This window comes from Budorcas taxicolor, chromosome 1 (genome assembly GCF_023091745.1).
Source record: "Budorcas taxicolor isolate Tak-1 chromosome 1, Takin1.1, whole genome shotgun sequence".
Classification (NCBI taxonomy): Eukaryota; Metazoa; Chordata; class Mammalia; order Artiodactyla; family Bovidae; genus Budorcas; species Budorcas taxicolor.
Genome location: NC_068910.1, coordinates 159217211 through 159244471, shown reverse-complemented (window position 1 = coordinate 159244471; position 27261 = coordinate 159217211). Strand labels below are relative to the sequence as shown.

Here is a 27261-nt window from a genome sequence, read left to right as displayed (position 1 = left end):
CTATGTTTTCTAAGAATTTTATAGTCTTTGATCTTATGTTTAGATCTGTGATCCTTTTAGGGCTTCCCTGGTGGTGCAATGGAAAAGAGTCGACCTGCCAATTCAGGAGATGCAGCTTTGATCCCTGGATTGGGAAGATCCCCTTTAGGAGGAAATGGCAACCTACTCCAGTATTCTTGCTTGGGAAGAAATCCCATGGACAGAGGAGCCTGGAAGGTTACAGTCCATGGGGTTGCAAAGAGTCAGACTTGAATTCTCAACTAAAAAGCAACAAGATGATCCTTTTAAAGTTATTTTTTTATATAGGTAAGGAAGAAGTCATGGAAATTTTGATAGCATTTTCATTAAATATGTAGATTGCTTTAGGTAGTAAAGACGTTTTGACAATATTAATTCTTCCAATCCAAGAACATGAGACAACTTTCCATTTCTTTGTATCATCTTCAATTTCCTTCATCAATGTTCTATCAAACAATACTCAGTTGTTTTTTTATTGATTTTCTGCCTGCTGGTGTTCTATCCACTATTGTAAGTAGAATAGTGAAGTCTCTATCATTATTGTATTGTTGTCATTTTCTCCCTTCAGATCTATTGGTATTTGCTTTATACATTTAGGGGTTCTGATGCTGGATATGTACATATAATTGCTCTTTCTGTTGAACTGAATTTTATCAGTATATAATGACTTTGTCTCTGAGTGCCGGGATCCAGCCCCGGTGGATCCAGGGAATTCGAAGCGGGGATGGCGTTGGAGAGGAAAAACTTATTTGTTTATAAATATAAGATTAGATTAGGAAGAAATAGTATAGTAGGAAATTTAGGTGGAGAAAAAGAGGCTGAATAACTTTGTTTACAGGGAAAACCAATAAAACCTTGAGACAAGAGGTTTGCACCATCTACGTTAGGCCACCGGCGCCCACTTGAATATCAAAGGGTGCCCTGCCTTAGGCTCCCTTTCGCGTGGGTCTTAGAAGCCAGGGCAAGTAAGTAGACATGGTGAGCGTCCCTGCTTCAGATGGGAATTCAGCTGAAAAAGGGGAGAAAAGAACGACATGGGGAGCCCAACATCGGTGAAGACTCAAGATTTTATTTTCAAAATCAGCTTATATACCCCAAGTTGTACATAAAGAAATAATGGAATATGCAGAGTTAGGCAGGGGCAGCAGTCCTGACCCTCTTTGAGACCAGGCTTTCTTTTTACATATCTTCCCGTATACAAAAAGTCTCAGGTGGTTCACATTATCTTCTGGCCAAGAGGCCTGTCAACATTTTTATGGCTCTCTTCCTGGATAATTGTCTATCAACCAGAAAACTCCTTTTCCCTAGAATTATTTTTTCTTTACTCTGCATCACCCTCAAAGTACTAAATAAAGTTACATTCCTGTAGAACAAAGGTGCAGTGGGTTATAACAAAGAAAGTACTGAACTCAAAGATCTAAGGTTGCTAATACCAGGTCTACTACCTGTTTTTCTATATACCAACTATCTCTACAAATAAAAGATATGAAAACTTGGCAGCAAGTATTGGCTCAACAAATGAAACCTTTAATCAGTCCTATTCTAATGATTTTGACTCCTCGGAAGCCCCTACATTCCTAGGATGTTTTAAGCTTCCTGTGCCTCCCGCAGTCAGTCGGGAGGCCTCAAACAATCACATGCGCAGCTGTACGAGTCCTGCAGGCAGGCTAGAAAGTCATCAGAGGGGTTTTGGGATTGAAACACCCTTTCAAATGCAGAAGACTGAAGCCCTGAGTTAACTTTTTCCAGAGTGGGTCAGAAGAGTGGAAAAGTACAAGGCAGGCAGATTCTTATTTTGGGGGTACATGCTCAGGAAATACCAGGGGGAAAACCTGAGGCTTGACTCACCTTGCCCATCAGGCCTCTGCCACATGACCTTGTCACGGGTGGGATTCCTCACGCTGGCTCCCGGCATCTGAGACAATTTTTGACTTAAAGTCTATTTTGCCTGATGCAAGCGTAGCCCCATGCTGTTTTTGGTCATCTTTGTATGGGATATCTTTTTCTATTTCTTCACTTTCAATATATGTATATCTTTAAATCTGAAGTGAGTCCCTTGGGCTTCCTTGGCAGTCTAGAGGTTAAGAATTCACCTTGCAATGCAAGGGACACTGGTTCAATCCCTGGGCCAGGAAGATCCCACGTGCCTTGGAGCAGCTACGCCCAAGAGCCACAACTGTTCTCTCGTGCTCTAGAGCCTGTGCTGCACAACAAGAGAAGCCACCACAATGAGGAGCCTGGGCACCACAGCTAGAGAAAGCCCTGCGCATCTCAACAAAGACCCAGCACAGCCAAAAAATTAAAATAAATATAAATTTTTTGAAAAGAAGTGGCCATAGAAAATAAAGTGAATCCCTTGTAGACAGCATATTGCTAGATTTTATTTTTTGATTCATTCAACCACTCTTTGTCTTCTGATTAGAGAACGTCACAAATTGGGTGGTTTATAAATAAATTAATTTTTCACAGTTCTGGAGGCTAGAAGTTAAGATCAGGGTGCCAGCATGGTCGTATAGAGACCCTCTTCTGGGTCACAAACTTCTCATTGTATCCCCACATGACTGAACAGGTAAGGGACCTATCTCGAATATTTTGATTCATGAATGGACCCATCATGACCTAGTCAATTCCAAAAGACCCTGGCTCTAATACCATCACATAGGTATTAGGATTTCAATGAATTTTGAAAATTACATATGAAATTTTGGAGGGAAATAAGTGTTCAAATCATAGCATTATATCTCTGGCCCCCAACATTCATGTCCATTTTGCATGCAAAATATGATCATTACATCTCAACAGCTTCCAAAGTCTTAATTTCATCTAGCATCAACTAAAAAAAAAATCTAAGTTTAAAGTCTCATATAAATATCACCTGAATCAGATGTGCATGAGACTCAAGGTATAATTGATTCTGAGATAAATTGCTCTCCAGATGTGAATCTGTGAAATAAAAATAATTATGTGCTTCCAAAATGGAATGTGGGACAGGCAGTAGGGTAAACTCTCCCGGCCTAGAGAAATAGGAAAGAAGAGGGTGGCAGGTCCCAAGCAAGTCCAAACCCAACAAGGCAAACATTGAATCTCAAGGCCTGACAATAATCTTTCATCAGATACTCTCCCTGCTAGGCCCACTGGGATATGGAAATGACTTTCTATGCACCCTGGGGTACACCTGGCCCCATGGCTTTGCTGCAGGCAGGCCACATGGCAATCCTCACTGGCTTAACTTGCATGCTTGTAGCTGTCTCTGTCTGGAACTGCACGCCAGGGGCTCTGCTGACTTGGGATCATGGGAGAAGCAGTATTCACATGGCTCCACTGGGCATTTTCCTGGCAGGGATTCTCTGCAGTAACCTCATCCTCTCTGTGGTCTTCTGCCTGGGTTGAGTGCCCATATCTCTAGATGGCTCCATTCCTTGATATCTGGGCAGAGGCAGACATCTCTGAGGGTTCTGCTGGGCAGGGGCCTGGCCTCCACAGCTTTGGTAGCATTGCTCACATGGTGAATGTGGCACCACCCCCACATTCACGGTCAAGGGTTGTCTGGTCTGTCAAAATCCAAGTAATATATTCCCAACTTTTGATACCAAAGAGGAAGCCTTAACGATCTCTAAATTGTCTTTGGGGTCCTTCTTCCCTTGTTTTGAGGAATACCACATATCCATAGCTCAATAGCTCTATGTGCCTCTTCTATAAAGTTTAAGAAGTCTGACTACTTTCTTTCATTCCTTCCTATCTCCTTCTGCTTCAGGTCAAATGGGCTGTTTTCCTTTTGGGTGGCTATAGGCAATGGCACCCTACTCCAGTACTCTTGCCTGGAAAATCCCATGGATGGAGGAGCCTGGAAGGCTGCAGTCCATGGGGTCGCTGAGAGTCGGACACGACTGAGCGACTTCACTTTCACTTTTCACTTTCATGCATTGGAGAAGGAAATGGCAACCCACTCCAGTGTTCTTGCCTGGAGAATCCCAGGAACGGGGGAGCCTGGTGGGCTGCCGTCTATGGGGTTGCACAGAGTTGGACACGACTGAAGCGACTTAGCAGCAGCAGCAGTCATTATTCACACTGTTCAAAAACTTACATATAGTTCTGATATTGTATCAGTTGTACTTGGAATGAAATTTGAGACTTCCCAGGATGTTTATTTAAACTGCCAACTGAATTCTGCACATGCAAATGTAACTTTTCCCTTCTAAATTTTGCCTTAAAATGTCACAATGAAAGGTACATATGTTGCACAAAGTTTGTGAATTAAACACCCAAATGCCTGGGTTGTTTGGGAACAAAGGACTAAAGAAGGAGAACGTTTTAAGATTTATAGAAAAGCGAATAGTAACCATTAAAGCCAGAGAGTATGATCAACAGATACACAAATAAACAAAATGTAGTATCTATTTTCCAATGCTGCACTATCATTCAGTCTTAAAAAGAAATGAACAGCAAAAATTAATACAACATTGAAAATCAACTATACTTATATTTTTTAAAGAAATTCTGACACATGCTTCAACAATGGATTTAACCTTGAAGACATTATGCTAAATCAAATAAGTCAAACATAAAAGAACAAATGCCACATGATTCTACTTACATGAGCTAACTAAGACAGTCAAATTCATAAAGAAAGTAGTATGGTGATTACCAGGGCCTGGAGGAAGGGAAATGAAGAATTATTGCTTAATGGTTACAAAAAGTTTTAGCTAGGGATAATGAAATGTTCTGGACATGAATAGTGCCGAAGATCGCACAATAATGTGAATGTACTTAATGCTACTGAACTCTATGTTCAAAAATGGTTAAATGCTAAATTTTAAGTTACCTATATTTTACCACAGTTTTTAGAAAATGGGTGGAATGGGTGCCAGAACCGACAACCAATCCAATGCAGGGTTAGGGGGAGGGTGGGAGTGAACACAGAAACAGACCCCCTGGGAGTTTGGTGCATGATGTTAGACATTAAAATCAATGGGGAAAGAGTGGGCTAGCCACTGAACTGGTCACTGATATAGTAAAAGATAAAATTATATCCCTTTATCATTCATGAATTAAATTATTGTTGAATCCTACTATCAAACTATGAAAGACTAAACTTCAAATTTTCAGAAAAAAATATTAATGGTAACATCTGTGTGACATCAGTAAAAAAAGATTTCTTCAACATGGTATGGAAAGCTACATAAACTCCCTAGGCCTGCTGAACCGAAGTCCCGCAGACCAGATGGTTTTCAACATCAGAAAATTGTTCTCTTACAATTCTGGGGGCCAGGAGTCTAAAATCAAGGTGTCAGTAGATTTCTGAGGCTCTGAGTGGAAACTTCTCTTGTTTCTCAAGCTTCTGATGAGGACTGTCAATCCTTGGGGTTCCTCGGTTGCAGCTTCACCACTTCAATCTCTGCCTCTGCTGCCACGAGGACTTCTTCCTGTGGGTCTTTCTGCTACTAAATCTCCTTCTTTAAATAATGAGGCCACCAGTCACATTCTGTGAAGGACCCAACCTATTCCACTATGACCTCATCTTTACTAATTATATCTGCAACCAACTTATTTCCAAATAAGATCACATTTCTGAAGTGCTGGGGAGAAGGACATTGACATTATCCTTTGTTGGGACACAATTTAATCTGTAACAAAAGCATTAACCATAAAGGAAAGGACTGATAATATTTTAATCACATTGTACAAAAGTGAGCAGTTTCTTTCTTTCTTCTGTGAGACATATTAGATAAAAGATACCATGAAAAAGACATTAGAAGTTCTTTTCCCCATTGTTACTAATCTTGTTACTATCAAATGTTAAGTACAGAATACACAAAACTACATATTTTAGTCATTTTTATTGAAAAAGTAACACATATTTTTATTTTATTACCTTTTTATTGGAAGGCAGTTGCTTCACAATGTTGTGTTGGTCTCTGCTGTACAATAGTCATCCGTCATAATTATATATGTACCCCCTCCCTCTTCCCCCAATCCCACTGTTACTGGTCATCACAGAGTGCCAGGCTAGGCCCCTTGTGTTGCATAGCAGCTTCTCACTAGTTACCTAGTTTACATATGATAATCAGTTCAGTTCAGTTCAGTCGCTCAGTCATGTCCAACTCTTTGCGACCCCATGAATCGCAGCACGCCAGGCCTCCCTGCCTATCATCAACTCCCAGAGTTCACTCGGACTCACATCCATTGAGTCCGTGATGCCATCCAGCCATCTCATCCTCTGTCGTCCCCTTCTCCTCCTGCCCCCAATCCCTCCCAGCATCAGAGTCTTTTCCAATGAGTCAACCCTTTGCATGAGGTGGCCAAAGTACTGGAGTTTCAGCTTTAGCATCATTCTTTCCAAAGTAATCCCAGGGCTGATCTCCTTTAGAATGGACTGGTTGGATCTCCTTGCAGTCCAAGGGACTCTCAAGAGTCTCCTCCAACACCACAGTTCAGAAGCATCAATTCTTCAGCGTTCAGCCTTCTTCACAGTCCAACTCTCACATCCATACATGACCACTGGAAAAACCATAGCCTTGACTAGACGGACCTTATGTAAATGGTAATGCCCCTTTCTCAATTTGTCCTCCTGTCTCCTTCCCCTACCGTGTCTCAAGTCCATTCTCTGCATCTACGTCTCCATTTCTTCTCTGTAAATGGGCTCATTAGTACTATTCTAGATTCCATGCTGTTCAATCACTCAGTCAGATCCAGCTCTTTATAATCTCAGGGACTGTGGCCTGCCAGGCTCCTCTGTCCATAGCATTTTTCAGGCAAGAATACTGGAATGGGTTGCCATTTTTTTCTTCCAGGTTAGATTCCATATATATGTGCTAACATATACTTGTTTTTGTCTTTCTGACTTACTTCTTTCTGTATAACAGAGTCCAGGTTCATCCACCTCACTACCATTGACTCAGACTAGTTCATTTTAATGGCTGAGTAATATTCCATTGTATATCTGTATACATCTTCTTCATCCATTCATCTGTCAAAGGACATCGAGGTTGCTTCCATGTCCTGGATATTGTAAATTAGTGCTGTAATGAACATTGGGGTAGATGTCAATTGTGGTTTTCTCAGGGTATATTCCCAGTAGCGGGATTGCTGGGTCATATGGTAGATTTATTCCTAGTTTTTAAAGGAACCTCCATAATGTCCTCCATAATGGCTTTATCAATTTACATTCCCACCAACAGTGTAGGAGGGTTCCCTTTTCTCCACATCCTCTGTAGCATTTACTGTTTGCAGATTTTTTGATGATGGCTATTCTGATTGGAGTGAGGTGGTACCTCATGGTAGTTTTGATTTGCATTTCTCTAATAATGAACTATGGTGAACATCTTTTCTTGTGTTTATTGGCTATCTTTGTGTCTTCTTTGGAGAAATGTCTATTTAGGTCCTCGGCCTAATTTTTTATTGGGTTTTTTTTTCTGATATTGAGCTGTGTGAGATGCTTATATAAGATTATATAAGATATTATATATTATATATAATATAAGATATTATATAAGATATCAATTAAAAAATAGATATCAGGAAAAAAATTAGATATCAGGAAAAAAAAACTGTAAAAAAACAAATGAGACAAACATCAAGTGAACAACCTAACCTTATACCTAAAGCAACTAGAAAAAGAAGAACAAATAAACACCCAAAGTTAGTAGGAGGAAATAAATCATAAAGATCAGAGAAGAAATAAAAAAGAAATGAAGGAAACAATAGCAAAATCACTAAAACTAAAAGCTGGTTTTGGGGAAGATAAACAAAATTGACAAACCATCACTGAGACTCATCAAGAGAAAAAGGGAGAAGACTCAAATCAAATAAAATCTAAATAAGACTCAAATCTAAATAAAATCAGAAATAAAGAAGGAGAAGTTACAACAGACAAGGGAGCGATACAATGGAATTCTCTTGTTTCCAAGTTGAGAGTCCGGGACAGCCACCACGCGGTCCTGCACTTTGCCACTCCGTTCGCATGCTGCATGCAATGTCCATGACCTTTCAGTCTCTGGTATCTTCACAGGAGTAGATGGTAAAGAAGCAGAGATGTTGATTGCTACACAATTATTTCTCAATTGAGAACCTTCTAGATTTCTGGTGGTAAGGTGGGGAGGGCTTCCCAGGGAGCTAAGTGGTAAAGGATCCAGGACACCAAAAACGCTTGTGATGTTGATCTTTTGGTTGAAGTCTTTCTGCTCAGGCTGCCTTACTTCCACCACGTGTTTGATGTACGTCGCTCTGAAAAGTGAAAGGTCATTCTGGGGGCACTGTTTTTTCTTAATCGATCATTTAGCCAATTAAAAAGGCTCCGAAAAAACTGGCTTCTTGGTCCAGGTCAACCAATCGTTCATTAGTTACAGAGACAAAAATTCGATCATTTTCCTTAAGCTCAAATATTCCTCCTTGATAGATGGAATAGAGTCCATATTCTGAATCTTTAGACCAACAACTATTTCTAGCACTTTTCATCAGCAGTATAGGGTCAGGATAGCTTGTGTATTTGTAAATATATTGTACCATTTGTTTGCTTTTTTTTCTGGTCTCTTCTGTTGAAACAGTTCCCAAAACTTCCTCAGGTTCCTGAAATCGAAAGTATGTTTGGGAATAGATGTAATAAAATCCTGTTTGAAGGATAACCAGCTCTCCTTTCCTTAAGTGCAAATTATTCAAGAACGAATGTCCTTTTCTTGACGACTCCCAGGAATCTATTTTATGGCCCACAGCTTTTTCATTCTTGGAGCCTGGGATGAAGTTTGGAGAAAAATAAAATTAACTTGTAGTAAAGCAAGGAGTTTTCCGATAGCTGTGGCTAGACAATGCTTTGGTTGGAACTATACCACATTGCAGGCAGACGCTTTACCGTCTGAGCCACCAGGGAAGTCAATTTAAAACTTCACGCTCCCTCAATCTTCCAAGGAGTCTAAATTTTAATCATATAGTAATCTGGAGGCGCCCGTGCCACTGTGACCTGTTTGAAGTCCCCTATTTTGCTGTATCTCGACTGTCACACTCAGCTCTGAATGGTACCATGGGAATGGTTCATTAGGGCAGCAATCTACTCCTGGGAAGAATTTCTGTCCAGAACCCCTGCCTCCTTTTCTGTGCTCGTGAGCTCAGATTGACAATGTAGAGGGAAACCAAAAGAAACATATCTGTTCCTCAAGCCTAGAGCTCATAAATTCCTGCTACTCTTTTAGGTCTTTTTGGATTCCTCCTTGGTCTTTCTCAGTAACCCAGTGTCGAAAGCACCTTCCAAGCAGCAGGCATCTCGAGTCCAATAAGGCAAAGTATAGGGTTTGGCAAAAATGCCCAGATTTAAAGATCTTCAGATCTTTGGATCTTTAAGTCCTGAAGATTGTGAATGAAGATGGGCCTTACTGAGATAGGATATTCCTTTAAACTTTGGGCTCGTCTCTATGATTGGTGCAAAATTTAGTTTTTCAAGAGTTTAAAACAACCACCATATTATCTGAAGAATTATAAATAGGAATAGTGAAATAGTAATCTCACAAATAGGCAGAACACATAAATTACCTCCAAAAATACCAGTTCAGGAATACCATGAAGGCAACTGCTCAGAGTAAAACCAGACAAAAGCCAACCAGCCAACCAAAAAACCCAACAAACTTTTCATTCAATGACTGATGCCTGAAATACCTTTAACCTAGGACAAAATCTCTCACAATAATAAAAGCACTACTTACTGAGTACTTATAATGCACTAGCATTTTGCATTCATCTTCACTATTTTGTGAGTTAAACATTCTCTCTACTTTTTATGTGAAGAAAATGAAGCTTGAGACTTCCCTGGTGGTCCAGTGGTTAAGACTTTGCCTTCCAAGTCAGGGTGTTTGGATTCCATCCCTGGTTGGAGAGCTAAGATCCCATATGCCTCTTGGCCAGAAAACCACAACATAAAACAGAAGTGATATTGTAACAAATTCATTAAAGACATTAAGAATGGTCCACATCAAAAAAAATCTGTTTTTTTTTTTTAAAAAGAGAAAGAAAATGAAGCTTGATTGAGTTAAGTAATTTCCTCAAAATGAAGAACTTGGTAAGAAGGAGCTGGGATTCCCATGTGGGTGTTTAGATTACAAGACTCACACACTAACTTCAGCAATATATGAACACCTGTTCTCCAGTTAAAATTAGGCTTGACCTATTTGGTTAACTATTTGAAAATAGATTAACCTATTTGGTTAAACTATGTGAAACTGACATTTCCATAAGTGCAAAGTGATCAAATATTGGCCAATTTTTCCTTTTTGTGGTTCAATCTAATGCAAATGTCACTGGGGGGAGGGTTTGGTGACTCACTAGAAAGTAGGTGACTGATTTAGAACCTTTGCAAAGGAGAAAGATTTGATGAAAGAGTGAGAAATTACTTTTAAAAATAAGGAAAGCAAAAATGGGGGCATGGGAAACTCTAAGTTCTCTCGTTTCAGAATTTTCTTGAGGTCAGTTTTGCCGGGCAGTAACTAAGCTACTCATCTTGTAATCTTGCTTCTGAAAAGAGTCAATCTGAGACTTGATTGCTACTGACCACTTTGTAGATAGCCATATAAACATTTCAGATACAAAAATAAATTATTTAGAACAAATTCTTCCCTTCCCTTCCTTTAAACCATATATTAATAATTTATCTTACCTAGAACTGGAAACGTACTTCTTTTCCGATTGTTTCCAGTTATATGAGCAGCTACCCTCTTAGGACCCTTTTCTCTGTCTAGGTAAGGATTATATTGCTTTTCTAAAAGAGAAATAACAAAGAATCATCAGCACTTGTCAAGCTACTTAGCAAATACATTGCTGTTCACAGCCCTTGTCAATCAAGCATAGTAAACACACTGGACTCCCAAAGTTGATTATATGGGTTTCCATAAAACCAACCTACATTTTAGTATTATGAGTAGTCTACTTCAGCCTATGTTTAATTCACAAAATACTTCAGATAGGAGGAATAGGCAGTATCTTTAGCTATAATTTATTGGCATCTCAGGGGTAAGGTTCTACTAGAACATAACAAAGTGAAGATCCTGACACTTTTACTAAACAATAATAGTAACTAAACTGTGGACATATAATACTCCTGCTGAGGCATTAAAAGTGCACAAATAACCAGGTACTGGCAACTTTCCACTTTGAGCTATATGTAGAAAAAGACTGATACCAATTCTAATCATTTCAATTATTTTTTCCTCTTATCTACTCTAAAGGAACAGCTATTACAAAACATCATTCACTATCTCAGACAGGGTTTATGGCTCAACTTTCTTCATGGCCACAGGATTCCATGGTTTACATGTCCATAGATGCCACAAACTGGTATCTAGCAGTTACTTCTCTCACCTCCCAAAAGGTATATGGAACGACATAATGGTCATGATAATCAGTGTATGAACATATAAATCATTGATTCACTAGATCACAATAAACAAATCACATTTACTGACCACCATCTGAAGTACTCTAGAGCAGACTAAATGACTACAAATTCAACAAATTACTCTTTTAAAAATCAGCTAAAACTTCTCAGGAGGCTTACATTGGTTGTTAAGATCAATTGTATGGTTTCACCAAACATGTCCACGGACAAGGCAGTGCTTCCATGGGGGATTCAAAGATTAATCACTGATAGTATAATCTGAGCCTTCAAGGGACTTACAGTGTTTAGGGAAGATACAAATTAGAAAGTGAAAACTGACCCATGTGAAACGTAAAGGAAGGGTGATGAAAGATTCCTATTTGTTGGAAAGCTGAGTCAGGGGAACTTTTGGACTAAGGTCCCTTCATTCACTTACTCCAGCAAACCAAAGTGCCCATTACATCTATGCCAGGCACTCTTCTAGGAACACAGAGAAATAACTATAATCAAATGAAAGCAAGAAAGCACTTGAGGTGCAGAACAATTATCTGAAATGAGGGAGGGTGGAGAGGCTTAAAGTTCACAACAATGGGAGAAGGGTGTTCGCAGGGATCTAGAACAGTGTCCCCAAGACAAGATGCACACAGCATTCCTGAGACACAGGCGTCAAACAGTTCAGTTTTGGGCTTGAATGAGGAGTTAAACTATAGAGGATTTGAATGTTAGGCTAAGGGATTTGGATTTTACAGACATGAGAAAACTTTAAACAGTTTTAATCAGGGAAGCAAAAAGATATGTGTTGTGCTTTAGGCTAAACTAACTCATAGTAAGGTCTGATGCTAGAAACCGAGAGGGCTAGAGATTGGTGAGTTAGCAGACAGCTGTAATTGATCAAGGTCTGAGAATAGGAAGCCTCCATCTAGACTAGTAGTAGAGGAAACTGAAATGAGGGGACAAAATTCCATAGGGGAGGAAGAAATAGGAAGAAGACTTTATCTGGTATTGTTACTTATTCAGGATAGTGGGTATTTGTACTACATTGAAGACCAACACAGCTTGGGGATGTACGGTCAATGACATGTTACTCTCAGAATGCTCAGCTTTCAAAGTTGATGTGTTCATTTACTCTGAACCTCCAGCGATAAATAATTCATAATGTCTTGACTGCTCTGAGACTTAAACACTTTGCTTTAAAACATTCGGTAATGGAATCCAGTTACAAATATCTTGCATTTGAGGTCAATGCAAGGATATAGGAAAGCCTAGATATAAGAGCAAAATTTGAAGAGAGGAAATTTCCTACAGACCATAGCAAACAACTCCCAAACAAGAAGCCTATGAATATGTATATTTGGGTGTCATGGATACATTTTGGTATACTGAGAAGTATGTGATTTCTACACCCCACTGGGATGAATATAAAAAAAAAGTATTTTTCTCCATAACTGAAAATAGTACATGCACCTTCGGTAAACCATGGATCTGGTGTTCCTTATTAGAAGAGTTGGAGGGACTTCCCTGGAGGTCCAGTGGTTGAGGATCTGCTTTGCCATGCCGGGGATGCAGTTCGATCCCTGGTTGGGGAACTAGGATCTACACGCCATGGAGCGACTAAGGCCATGTGTCACAACTACCGAGTCTGAGCACCACAACTAGAGTGTCCATGTGCTGCAAAGAAAGCTTCCATGTGATGCACTGAAGATCCCGTGTGCCACGACTAAGATATGAGGAAGCCAAATAAACAAATATTTAAAGAAAGAAGAGATGACATGTTCATCGTTCCCGCTACTGCCTTTGGCTTTGGGGAAATGACCAGAAAGAATGCTTAGAACTTGGGATCGGGTCTTGCCTTCATATTTAAAAAAGGATGGTGGGAGTTATCAAGGGATGAGGAAGCTGATTGTAATGGGAAAGGATAGCTGAAAAGTGGGAATACATCATTAACCAAATATCTATTTTAAAAACTGTTTCTTCTCTGCCAGGATGGTGTACTCCAATACTTTAAGTCTGTGGTACATGTATGGAGGCCTGTATGACCGTTAGTAGGGGAAAATGGGGTTGTGGTGAGCTAAATGTGAAGAAGCAGCAAATTTAATTCATCAGTTACATTTACTTACATCTTGATTAACAAAATCTGTATTAAGAATTTGTATGTAGACAGAGATGGTGGTGGGACAACACTGTGAAGGCACGAATTGTCACCAAATCATATGCTTCAAGATGGTTACTCGTATGTTATGTGAATTTCACCTCAGTCAAAACATGCAGGCACACACACACACATGCACAGGCACGCCAAAGGTGGTGCAGGTAAGGCCCAGGGGGATAAAAGAGGATCTGCTAGGCCTGAGACATGGAGGTAAGTCTAGGTACAGAGAGGCGAGAGAAGCAGGCATGTTTTCAGTCTTTGTAGATCTTTTGTGTAGCAGGTAATCAGAACACAGAGAATATGTGTATATATTTTTTTTCTTTGATTTATACACATGTACTTATCAAAGGAAACTAACAAAATAAGTATGACAGAAAAACAGGATGTGGGGAAACTTTCTTAGAAAGCTGATCAGAGAAGTTCTCTCTGAAGAGGTGATGGGGATGGAGGATGAGAAGGAGACGTGAAAACCCAAGAATGGGAGAAGCCAGACAGAGGATCAGAGAAGCTGGTTTGGTCTCCTCTGAAAGACCCACTGAAAGGGGATGTGGGTTAAGAGCCGTTGGCCGACCGTCAGTGGAGATGGCAAAGGTGTGGGGACTGCGGAACGAGGATTTTGGGTGGGGAGAAGGATTGCTGCGAGAGAGATGATGGAGCAAAATTTTTGCATAAAGAAAGGCTTAGAGCCTAGGCATGGTCAGAAGCAGAGAAGATGGGTAACTTTGGACCCCTTATTTTTTCCCAGCTGTGCTCCAGAAAGCTACCCACATTAGACGGTAAAAACAAAGAATGGGAGAAGTTGAGATGAAAGGTAAATCCACACTGGAAGAATAAAATTCCCATGAAATAAAGTTCGTACCTGAGGTGGGCCTCAGATTTGGTTCAAATGCCAATGCCAAAAGGGAAACGGAATCAAGCATCTTGAGTTACTGAGCATCAGTCAGAGGTAGGAGGTTTGGGTAGGGGTGGAGAGCAAGAGGATGGAGAAGCACTCACCTTATCAGGAGGTTACCACTAGAAAAATTAAAACAACGACAACAAATAGTACCTGGATCTGTAGGAATCATTTCCTCAAAGGTTCTCAAAGTCATCTGCAAATAGTATTGAATAAAGCTTGTTAATTTCCCGAAGCATTTAAACTGATTATTGAATGTCTATTGCTCTTCTTGCTGATGTCTAACAGGAAATTTCTGCATGTAAGATATCAGCTTAGGCAGCTTTAAGTTGTTCAAGCAAAGAGCATGTAGGTTTGGGTGGGAGCTGTCCCTACTGTTGATGAAAGGATGGTCTTCTGTCTGAGAGACTTCTGGTTCTGGATGAAGGCTTTGAAATGCCATACCTGGAGCACCACAGCAAGGAGGAGTCATTTTTCTCCAAGTTAGGTCAGCCTAACGTGCCGAGACTTCCTTGTGGCTAATAGACGTGATGGCCATGTCACCTCACTTTCTGGGAGGTGTGTCTGCATGCAAGCATGTGTAGAAGTGCATTGTCTGTGTGCGTCTGCATGCAAGCATGTGTGCAAGTGCACTGTGTGTCTCTGAATGTATGCGTGTGTTAGATTCCAGGGGCTTTAAATTATTGGACATACCCAAGACTGAAGGTGCAGGGCACACTCCCTTTCTCTCATGACACCCATAGACACGCACAGCCCATCCGGTGGTGACCTGCTAGCACCGTGTCACTCTCATTTCTGAGAATGTGGCTGAGACATTCTCACCTCATATCATTTTCTTTCCCCACTTGCTACAGTGGGGAAAACCAGTAAGAAAGAATGAATTTGAGCCCGTCTGTTCAATGAGCCCACCCTGACATTACTCACCCACGGCTTTAAACTCGCTCTCTATTCAGTCCTGTCCCCCGCCCCTGCCCACCTTTCCATTCACCGTCGTTTATCACATAACTGTCAGAAACTTCCTCTGTACTCCAGCCCCATATCTACGTTTTCCTTTGTCAAAAGCCCTGACCACGGATAACAGATAAAGGACACTGGTGTGTGGGAGGGGAAGCAGGGGCCTCAGTACATTATCTCTGTCACTGGCCTTCTGAGCCAGAAAGGAAAAAGGAGGAGCAGGAGAAGGAAAAGGCTAATTCTTACAGTGTGGTACAGCTAAGTCGCTTCAGTCGTGTCTGACTCTGTGCGACCCCATAGACGGCGGCCCACCAGGCTCCCCCGTCCCTGGGATTCTCCAGGCAAGAACACTGGAGTGGGTTGCCATTTCCTTCTCCAATGCATGAAGGTGAAAAGTGAAAGTGAAGTCGCTCAGTCGTGTCTGACTAGTAGTGACCCCATGGACTGCAGCCTACCAGGCTCCTCTGTCCATGGGATTTTCCAGGCAAGAGTACTGGAGTGGGGTGCCATTGCCTTCTCCGTTACAGTGTAGTAGGCAGAAAAAAAGAACCATTATGAGACTTCCCTGGTTGTCCAGTGGTTAAGACTCTGCCCTCCCACAGCATGGGGCACTGGTTCAGTCCCTAAACAGGGTAAAAAAGATGCCCAAGAAATAAGATGCCACGTGGCACAGCCAGAAACCAAAGCACACAACAAAAAACCAGAATGGTTAGAATATAAGCAGATGGACTGGATTAAAATTTGTTTATTATCAGCCCCGGGAAACTTTTCTCAGGTTACTTAACTGATATGGACTATTTTAATTTCTTTATCTTTTTTTTTTGGAAAAAAGCAGATAATAAGGATTCCTTCCTCACAGCTGTTTGAGAATTAGGGGAGATATTAATAACTTATGGAATGTCCATAAAGGACATTTATGGAAAACGATCTGTTTGTTTATATGGTACCTGGAAATATGGGGAAGCCTTCCCCGCTCCTATGCTACACTTTCCCCTGCCCTGGGTGCCCTCCCTTCTCTAGTTAGTGGCAGGATGTGAGAATGGGGGGAGTGGGGAGGAGCAGGAAACCCCAGCCACACTGCTCTCTCACCTCCCCACTTCCTGTCCCCGCGTCCAGCCCTTCCTCTGTCTCCAGATTTCTGCTCTGCTTCTGAGTTTCGCTCCTCTGCCACCAGTGGTTTGCCACCCTCTCTGATCCCCGGGGCCGTGGGGTCTCACTCCTCAGCTTCCTCGGGACCCTTTCCCAATCCGGGGTCTTTCCTGGTCCTTGTCGCTTGGGGCAGTGGCGTTCCAGCCGCTTCAGGACTGCCTGTGTGCAGCGAGCACCCCATCTGTGTTTCCAGTGCAGCCATGGAGCAGATGGGTTTCTAAGACAACCAGGTGGAGGTCTGATTTTACTTGTCATAGAAATAGCATCACAGGGGATGTCTGGGCTTTACTGTGAGGGCTGCTTAGGGCTATAAATTGGAGCCTATAGAAAGGCACGCTGAGCACCAGAGAGTAGACTAATATAATCATTTCTTTAAACACATCCTCCTCCTACTCTGGGAGTGTCCCCAGTAATTGTTTCAAGAATGATTGTGTATCCTAGTTTACAGGGTATTTTCATATCTGTATTCTCGGCAGACCTTTCCAGATATGCAGAAGGTAAACGTTACTAATGCCATCTTACAAATAAGAAAGCAGCCTGAGAAAAGAAACTCTGTTTGACCTGTCATGTCACTCAGAGTATAATTACATAATCACATCTAGTGAAATAAACTGTTAGCTACCATAATGTTTCTGCTAGAGAGCCTATGTAAGCAGTTTTCACAAGCAGAAAATAATATTTTGTAATGTGTAATTTACTGTGAATTGAGATGCCATCACCTTCAGTTTCTCAAAGTGCATCTTTTTTCCCTTTTCCCTTTTCCCTCTTTCTTCAGCTCTATATGTGTACAAAAATAAAAGACTGAATTCCAGAGAACAACAATGTGGGAAAAATATAAAATATCATTATTTGGTTTCTTTCGTCTTCTGAATAACAAAGAAACCCCACGAACATCCTTTATTAGTGTGTGACCTTGGACATTTTGTTCTGTCTGTGCCTCATTTCCACAAGGTGAGATAAAATATTTAGACTAGATGAGGAAGCTCTCTGGAAGAGAGGAATAAACTCTAGAGCAGGCTTTGGTCAGGACCCACTGTGGGGTGGATCCCACCTTTTCCTACTTCTGTGAATTTGAGGACAATCACTTAAACACTCCGGGTTCCAACTTTCTCCTTTACAAAATGAGGACTCTAGACTTCATGATCTAAAATATTCTTTCTCCTCTGAACCTCCTATGCCCACTGGTAAAGTGACACCGTGGTTCACTTACCTTTTTAACAAACAGATGGAGTTGTGACTTTAGTTCCCAGCAGGGATTGATCATACTCTCTTCATCTCTGGAGTCCCAGGAACGGTCATCTTCCTCCAAGAAGCAACCCAAGCCACTTTTAAAGTATTTGTCCTGCATCTGAGTTGAGATGGATATAACACAGTATCACACACAAGTGCTTTTTCTTTTTGCTTATTTGAGGAACTAAAAAGTCTCTTGATGAAAGTGAAAGAGGAGAGTGAAAAAGTTGGCTTAAAGCTCAACATTCAGAAAACGAAGATCATGGCGTCCGGTCCCATCACTTCATGGCAAATAGATGGTGAAACTGTGGAAACAGTGTCAGACTTTATTTTTTGGGCTCCAAAATCACTGCAGATGGTGACTGCAGCCATGAAATTAAAAGACGCTTACTCCTTGGAAGAAAAGTTATGACCAACCTAGATAGCATATTGAAAAGCAGAGACATTACTTTGGCAACTAAGGTCCGTCTAGTCAAGGCTATGGTTTTTCCAGTAGTCATGTATGGGTGTGAGAGTTGGACTGTGAAGAAGGCTGAGTGCTGAAGAATTGATGCTTTTGAACTGTGGTGTTGGAGAAGACTCTTGAGAGTCCCTTGGACTGCAAGGGGATCCAACCAGTCCATTCTGAAGGAGATCAGCCCTGGGATTTCTTTGGAAGGAATGATGCTAAAGCTGAAACTCCAGTACTTTGGCCACCTCATGCGAACAGCTGACTCATTGGAAAAGATTTTGATGCTGGGAGGGATTGGGGGCAGGAGGAGAAGAGGACGACAGAGGATGAGATGGCTGGATGGCATCACTGACTCGATGGACATGAATCTGAGTGAACTCCGGGAGTTGGTGATGGACAGGGAGGCCTGGCATGCTGCAATTCATGGGGTTGCAAAGAGTTGGACACGACTGAGCGACTGACCTGGACTGAACTGAACAAGTTAAAATAACAGAAACTGACGACATATTCAGAGAACTCTTAGTACCTTGCATAAGCGCGTTGTCTGAAGTAAAAGTAAGCCTGGGGTCTTCCATGCTTTGAATAAAGGTAAGCAGTTGGATGCGGGAGAGAGGAACCAGGCGTGGGCCAGGCATCTGGGGTCACAATGCCTTTGCGGCCCTGCCTTTGGATAGCTGTGTCGCTCAACAAGTTGCCCCTTCACTTCAAAATCTCTTCTTCATTCGCATTTCGAGCTGGTTCCCTGCGGTGATCTCTGAGGTCCCTTCCAGCTCTGACATGGTATGACTCCCACTCTACAGTTGGAAACCCACGCAGGTACAAAGTAGGCAGTGGAGTCTGTTTACATTCCAGGTTCCCCCACCAAATTAATCAAGCCCTTTAGGGCAAAGGCAATGTTCCATTTCTTGATCTTAGCTCTGACTGTCTTGGTGTTTTTGTTGTTCAGCCACCAAGTTGTATCACCCTCCTGCAAACGCCATGAACTGCAGCACACCAGGCTTCCCTGTCTTTCACTCTCTCCCTGAGTTTGGTCAAACTCACGTCCATTGAGTCCGTGATGCCATCCAAACATCTTATCCTCTGTCGCTCCCTTCTTCTCTTGCCCTCTTCCCAGCATCAGGATCTTTTCCAGTGAATCAGCTTTTCACATCAGGTGGTCAAAGTATTGGAGCTTCAGCATCAGCCCTTCCAATGAATATTCAGGGTTGACATCCTTTAGGATTGACTGGTTTGATCTCCATGCTGCCCAAGGGACTCTCAACAGTCTTCTCCAGCACCACAGTTTGAAAGCATCAATTTGTTGGTGCTCGGCCTTCTTTATAGTCCAACTGTCTTACTAGATTCTAGCTATTGTTGTGATGTCTGCTCCTCTGGATAGCAGAATGAAGACTACATTGCTATTAGATATTTGAATCTTGCCTCATTAAAAGTTTACACCAGTTAGGGATTTACCTGCAGAGACTTGAGATACCATTTGAAGGCTCCCTCATTCTGGTTGGGGGTAAATATTTACAATGACTAGATCATTTTCTGCAAAGTTTGCACTTGATGTTATGCAAACACACACACACCCACAAACACATGCACAACTTACACACATACATTCCAATCCATCTGGAACACTCCAGGATGTCAACTGATTAACCTCATGAAGAAAAACAGGATGTTCATGCAAGTTCAGATGGGTCTTTTTTCCTGTTTTTTATTTTTAACAGCTGGGATTCAGATATTATTTCTATATACAAATCCACTGAAATGCCTTTCTCTGGAGAAATAAGTGGGAAAATAGTCATTTTATCTGTTATCTGAATGAAGGGGACTTCAAAGCTTAAAGGAAAGATCAAATGTAAGAATGATCTGCTTCCTTCTATAGAAAGACAACCTCATTCCAAATCAAAATGACTTAAATACTGATGAGAATTTTCGGTGAGAGTCATGTGGGTCTGTACTGTCAGCCACGTACTCCTTGGACATTTGCTCAGGTCTCTCAAGCATAGAAGTGACAAACCTACTTAATTCCTTCCCCACTGGCATAGAACATTCATTCACTTTTAAGTAAACGCTTATTTTCTTTCTTCCTTTTTAAGATTACAGGAGTAAAACATTTGCCTAGGAGATGTAGTGGGGGTGACAGGTGGGGGCCGCCTAAATTATGACTGGAGATGAAATTAGGCACCATTCCTTTGTTCCTACCCACCTCCATGTTTTTCAACTGTAATCTGCAATTTATGTGGGAGCTTAAAAAGCCTTTCCAAGGAAAGAACTCAATTTAGAAATATAAGAGCATGTTTAGCAAATTGCAGGGAGGATCAGAGAAAAGAGCTGGATTTAGCAGCAAGGCTTTAGGAAAGTTCCAGAAGAATAGTTTTATTAGACATTGTCCAGTCCAACAAGACTAGGTATTCGTTGGTCAGGTACTAATTTGATGAAACTGAATAAATAAGCTTAACTGGGGTTTCCCTGGTGGTCCTGTGGTTGACACTCTCAGCTGCCAATGTAGGGGTACAGGTTTGACCCCTGGTTGGGGAACTGAGATCCCACATGCTGTGGGGTGCAGCCAAAAGATTTTTTTTTTAAAAAGGCTTAACTAACTTTCATAACCTGTTGGGACAAAACAATGTGCCTGACACAGAACGGAGAAAGCAACTCGCCTTCTTATGTCATAGCAGTTGGCAAGTGCCCAGGAGGTGGGGTCAGGGTTGGGACAGGGCAGAGCTGAGAGGTTGCTGGGATCAGGTAGTCAGAGTAGCTGACAGCCCCTGTGAAGTCAATTGGAGTTTGAGAGGGTGGAAGAGACCAGAGGCCAGCCCAGATCAGGACCAACTGCTGGCCTCTGGAGATCCTCTGGAAATTTTCCAGAAACATTTTCAGGAGGTGGGGAAGGATTGCCTTGAAAACTAAGGTCCTAAGGAGACATGGGAGGGAGTGTGACAAGCGAGTGTGACTCCACTGTTAACCCAGATTTAATGAAACCTGAAGATATAGAGGATACAAAGACACCCTGGAAAACAGAAAATTATAGAATACTTTTCTAAAAGTAAAACAAGTAAAATCCTCCTTGATCCACCCTCATTCTACTTCCCAGTTTACCTTTGGAGGATCTCTTTTTTATAGGGTCAAGATCAGACTGGGTGTGGGCAATTTTGCATATGGTTTGGGCTTCCCTTGTGGCTCAGCTGGTAGAGAATCCACCCGCAACTCGGGAGACCTGAGTTTGATCCCTGGGTTGGGAAGATCTCTTGCAGAAGGGAAAGGCTACCCACTCCAGTATTCTGGTCTGGAGAATTCCATGGACTATACAGTCCATGGGGTTTCAAAGAGTTGAACACAACTGAGTGATTCACTTTACTTATTTTTACCTTACTTTTAAGACTATATAAAAATGTCATTTTCTTTAGATCTGTATGACAGTCATATGGATGGCATAGATAGTTTTACAACATTCATTGTAGAAAATTGATAAAATATAGAAAAATAAAAAGGAAAAAGAGGCACCCATAATCCTATCATCTAGAGATCACAACTTATTTTTCCTCCTAGATATTTTTATGCTTATGTATTGATTTCTGAACAACAGAAAGCCACAGCCACCCTGCACCCCTTCCCCAAGCTTCCTATCTGGTAGTTTCCTTCACACACCTGGGCCAATACAGGTGAATGACACATAGGCAAGGGGGTGCTGTGGCTATTCCAGGAATGATTAATGATGCTTAATCTCTCTCCCCACTTCCTTTCCACACCCATTCACACTTAGAGAAGGAATTTTCTATAGTACTTCGGTGGCTGGGACTGTTCTCTTGCTAACCACATCTGGATATTGGGGGCAAGGGGATAAGTGTGCTTTTTTTAATTTGGACACTTCTAGGAGGAGAGACAGCTATGGCACTGGATGCCTGCACTCCTGTTCCAGGAGCCCTTGGTTCTGAGAAGTGGATTCCACTCAACTGCTGGTGGTGCCATCGCAAACACTGTGGTTGTCCAGGCCAGGTACAACCAGTCCTTGGCAGGGCTTGAGGTCAGGGGTGTGGACTCCTTTGCTGGCTGGCTGGCTCAGAGACCTCAAGGTGGCAGTCCTGACCCTCTCTGCTGCCCAGCCATTAGTCTCTGACAATCAGTTTCTGCAAATCCCAAATAGCATAAAGGATCATTTATGGAGCCCAGTGGATAAAGGGCTCCTCCTCCTTTTTCTTCGCCATCTATGATGACACAGCAACAGGTAATCCCCTTGTCAAACTTTCTCAGAGACATAGACTTCAGAGGCTAAGCCCATATTTATTGTTTGTGCTTACTGGTCTTGAGGCTTCATTGTGAGGGTTCAATCCAACATCCCTCAGCCCTACTCAACCCACACTCCCTATAATCCTCACCCACTGTATCTTCTGCAAATTTTCCCTTGCCAGAGTAGAACCTGTGATCTGATTTAGGAAATTAATACTTGGGTTGAATATGCTTTTCAGAACTCTACACAGTCATTCAAAGAGATTCAAATTCATTTTCCCTTGCAAAAATTTCTGATGAAGAGGGTGACAACTTCAAGAGACTGCTCCATGCTAATTACAACTTACTGAGCACCTATTTAATGCCTTGGTTCAAAATTGGATTTTACCTTTTATCTAACTTCCCTGAGCCTTAGTTTGCTCATCTATAAAATGGGATAATTATATTTACTTTATAGAATTGTTATGAGGATGAAATAAAACAATATTTTGAAAGTTTCTGAAACGTATTTACTCAATATCTCAATTCTCCTGTTTTTGATACTCGTAATAAATTCTTCTGTGCATGTATACAGAAGTGTACAAACATAGAAACATTTCTGTGTTAGTTGTTTAGTCGTGCCTGACTCTTTGTGATCCCTTGGGCCATAGCCCGCCAGGCTCCTCTGTCTGTGGGGATTCTCCAGGCAAGAATACTGGAGTAGGTTGCCATGCCCTCCTCCAGGAGATCTTCCCAACCTGGGGATTGAACCCAGGTCTCCCACATTGCAGGCAGATTCTTTACTGTCTGAGCCACCAGGGAAGCCCAAGAATACTGGAGTGGGTAGCCTATCCCTTCTCCAGGGGATCTTTCTGACCCAGGAGTCAAACTGGGGTCTCCTGCATTGCAGGCGGATTCTTTACCAGTTGAGCTGCCATTGCAAGTATATAAACACGTAATCAGAAAGAATGTGTGCAGGTGGGAAGATGTTAAGCTTTGAAGCTTCTGTTTTTTAGAATTAAAAAAAAAAGTTGACCACATACACAGATAATTGTGACTTAGATCAGTAAAGAACCAGTTGGTTCAGTCTTAAAAGGAGGCCAACTTTTAATATGAGCAAATTGAGGGAACTTTTTGTATATGGAGACACAAATTCACTATTTATACTGCGAAGTAAATAAAACTTAGGACATACTGGCTCCAAATTGGAGAACATAGCAGTAGTATTCCAGTCTCTTGTGCAGACATAGAACTAAAAACCATGATTAGAGTTATGTTGATTTTTTTCCTTACAAATACAAACTTTTTGAAATTGCCCTATAACAAACTCGACTTTACTGGTCATCTAACAGTAGTGATCATTTTCATAATTAATTGTAGACTCATTTATTTGCTTAATTTCCAAATGCAATTCCCAGCCAAGTGAGAGCCAAGTTTATACTCCACAGGATATACAAACGGCATTTATTTCCTTAACAGATAAACACTGTTTTGGCACAATTTATATTTGCCTAAGACCCTTAGCCTTGCATTTCCTAGCCAGCTGACAGATTTGATGTTGCCTTGCCACCATGTATCAGGGTGCTGTGCTGAGCATAAGGAGGAGATAGGCTAACCCTACTGACTCCCTGCTGTGATGGGAGGAGCATTACCTATGAGCTGAGCAGAAGACCTGGGTCCAGTTCTGCTTCCAAATTTCTGCCTGAGCTCAGAGAAGTCATTTCTCTGGCAGTCTCAAGCCTCATCTATAAAATGGAGGTATCTCAAATTTCTTTCAGCTCAAAGTTCTCGACTATATAATACACAAATAGCCAAAATGTACACAGAAAATCCTACACTGTTAGTGGGAATGTAAATTGGTGCAGCCATTATGGAGGGGAGTATGGATATTCCTTAAAAAAACTAAAAATAGAGCTAACATATAATCTAGCATTCTCACTCCTGGACACATATCCAGAGAAAATCATAATTCCAAAGGATATATGCACCCCAGTGTTCACTGTAGCACTATCTACAATAGTCAGGACATGGAAGCAACACAATGTCCATCAACAGAGGAATGGAGAAAGATGTGGTACATATATACAGTGGAATATCACTCAACCACGAAAAAGAACAAAATAATGCCATTTGTAGCAATAAACCTAGAGATTGTTATATTGAGTGAAGTTAAACCAGATAGAGAAAAACAAATATCACATGATATCACTTATATATGGGATGTGAAGAAATGGTAGAAATAAACCTATCTTAAAAATAGAAGTTGAGTCACAGATACAGAAAACAAACTTATGGTTACCTAGGGGAGGGATAAACTGGGACATTGGGACTGACATACACAATTGGAAAGACTGATACTGAAGCTCCAATACTTTGGTCATCTGATGTGAAGAGCCGACTAATTGGAAAAGACCCTGATGCTGGGAAAGATTGAAGGCAGAAGGAGAAGAGGGCAACAGAGGATGAGATGTCTGGATGGCATCACCAATGCAATGAACATGAGTTTGGGCAAACTCCAGGAGATGGTAAGGGACAGGGAGGCCTGGCATGCTGCAGTCCATGGGGCAAAGAGTCGGACATGGCTGAGCGACTGAACAACAACAAAAATGTGTAAAAATGTATAGTATATATAAAATAGATGAAAAATAAGAATCTATTGTATAGCACAGGGAACTTTATTCAATACTCTGTAGTCACTTATATGGGAAAAGAATCTGAAAAAAGAGTGGCTATGTATAACGGACTCACTTTGCTATACAGCAGAAACTGACATTGTAAATCAACTACATGCCAATAAAAAATACATTAAATATATATGTGTATGTGTGTGCTGTGTTTAGTCACTCAGTTGTGTTCGACTGTCTGTGACCCCATGGACTGTAACTTGCCAGGCTTCTCTGCCCATGGAGATTCTCCAGGCAAGAATACTGGAGTAGGTTGCCATGTCCTCCTCCAGGGGATCTTCCCAACCCAGGGATTGCCTCCCACATTGCAGGCAGATGGCTTACCATCTGAGCCACCAGGGAAGCCCACGAATATTGGAGATGATAGCCTATCCCTTCTCCAGAGGATCTTCCCGACCCAGGAATCGAACCAGGGTCTTCTGCATTGCAGGTGGATTCTTTACCAGCTGAGGTACCAGGGACTATATAGAAAGCCAAAAGCTGAAGTTGGCTTATTATCAGTAATTTTGCTTTCAAAATCCACTGGAACTAGCAACATTTGGAATACACCACAGCATTATTACAGGTGACTTAGAGCTCGTCTTTGGGTTAAGCCTTGACTGTACCCTATGTCCCAGTAGAACCACATTTGTGAAGGTTGGTTACTCACTCAACAAGTGTGGGAGCTCTGTGCTAGTTTTTAGAGGTGTCACAGAAAGCAAAAGCAGACACAGTCCTCCTCTGAGGCAGCTCCTCTCTTGCCCGAGAATTCGAGTCAAGAACTCTAAAACGTTAAGCAGAAAAAACTCAAGGAATGGCAGCAGTTAATATTATAACATACTGTTAAATACAAAACTACCTCAGCAGTTTCATTTCCTGCATCTGCTAGAATCTGGTCGAGCCAATTCTGTAACTATACTTTGTGCACATAATCCTTTGAATTCACTTTTGCAAAGTTCTCAGTAATGACAGGCATTAGCAGTTAGGGTCCCCGGGCACGACAGAGAAAGAGAGGCTTCTCTTCCTCTGTAAAGTCTTCACAGAGGAGCCAACAGAGGCAGTCTGTCAGGGAGCGTTTGCATTGTACTGACCTGCTTCAGCTTCTTGCTGAGATACATGTAGAACACGCCCATACCAAAAACCTGCAGCAGCACTGTGAAGATGAGGATCAGCACGCAGAACTGACCAAGTCTGGAGCCCGGAGCCTGCATCAGGGTCATGATCGCTGTAGGATGGGACTCCTGCAGAGTGAGTCAAGCTGCAGATTAGGACCGCGGTGGGGTGGAGCAGATTTGTAAGTTTTACTTAGTGAAAAGCAGCAAGTCAAACCGAAACTGAAACTTGTAAAGAGGAGAAAAAACAGTTGCAAGTCTACTAATCTTAAACGACTAGAAGCTAGGGGGAAGCAAGGCAGGTCCACTACAGTCAAGCAGCAGATTAGGACTGCGGGGGTGGAGCAAATTTTTAAGTTTTACTTAGTGAAAAGCGGCAAGTCAAACTGAAACTGAAACTTCTAAAGAGGAGAAAAAACAGTTGCAAGCCTACTAATCCTAAACGACTAGAAGCTAGGGGGAAGCAAGGCAGGTCCACTACAGTTTTCAGGGGCACAGGGCTCTCTGTCTCTGGTTTTGGATTTCTAACCCCCAGAACTGCAAGACAACACAGTTCTGTTTGCGCTACTTCATTGTGGCAGCCTTAGGAAGTGAATATAGCTTCCACTGGATTAGAAAAGTGAAAAAAGTTGTAAGCGTTACAATCATAATAACTTCAATCCATTAATTAAAACAAAATCTGGGGCTTGTTTTGAAAAGGTCATTGTCAACATGGGCACCAGCAGCAAGTCCATGTTTCTGTGAACTATTCCATTCATTCACTGTTTAGGCTAGAGTCTATCCAGGTCACCAGGTTTTATAAGCATGTGTCTTTCCATCATTTTCTAATTGTATAAACATTCTTCATGTTCTTACTTTACATTTTATTTATTTTGATTAGGTAGTTATTGGGCCACACCCCACCAGCCTGAAAGCTTGTGGTTGCCCAGGCTCCAGACCAAAGAAAGAGGCTGGATACAGTGAAGGGGACATCAATAGTTTGGCGGACAGGAGATCTTACATGTTTGAAGCAAAATGTCCTGGAGTGACATCTCACCATGGCAGGCAGGACATGGCAGCAGTCTTTGCTCCTTGGGGGAGAGGGAGGCTA

At 41.7% G+C, this 27261-nt stretch overlaps 1 protein-coding gene across 1 annotated transcript; it reads right to left on the bottom strand.

Annotated features, from left to right (window-relative positions):
* Nucleotides 1–8043: 8043 nt before the first annotated feature.
* On the bottom strand, nt 8044–26279 carry TNFSF10 (TNF superfamily member 10). Its single transcript, XM_052647500.1, has 5 exons — nt 26151–26279; nt 17729–17866; nt 14569–14611; nt 10655–10756; nt 8044–8744 (listed from the first exon to the last, which is right to left on the bottom strand). Exons 1-5 carry the CDS (start codon nt 26277–26279, stop codon nt 8293–8295), a joined length of 864 nt encoding a protein of 287 aa, XP_052503460.1. The 3' UTR covers nt 8044–8292.
* Between the last annotated feature and the right edge of the window lie 982 nt (nt 26280–27261).

Bases quoted from the DNA above. Each gene is read 5' to 3' on its own strand.
- TNFSF10 (XM_052647500.1), bottom strand. From the start codon at position 26,279: ATGACCCTGATGCAGGCTCCGGGCTCCAGACTTGGTCAGTTCTGCGTG. The intron at 17,867-26,150 runs GTCAGTACAATG...ATCTCAACTCAG, and splicing joins TCAGCAAGAAGCTGAAGCAG to ATGCAGGACAAATACTTTAA. The intron at 8,745-10,654 runs GTAAGATAAATT...ACTTCATCCCAG, and splicing joins AAGTACGTTTCCAGTTCTAG to GCTCCAAGAATGAAAAAGCT.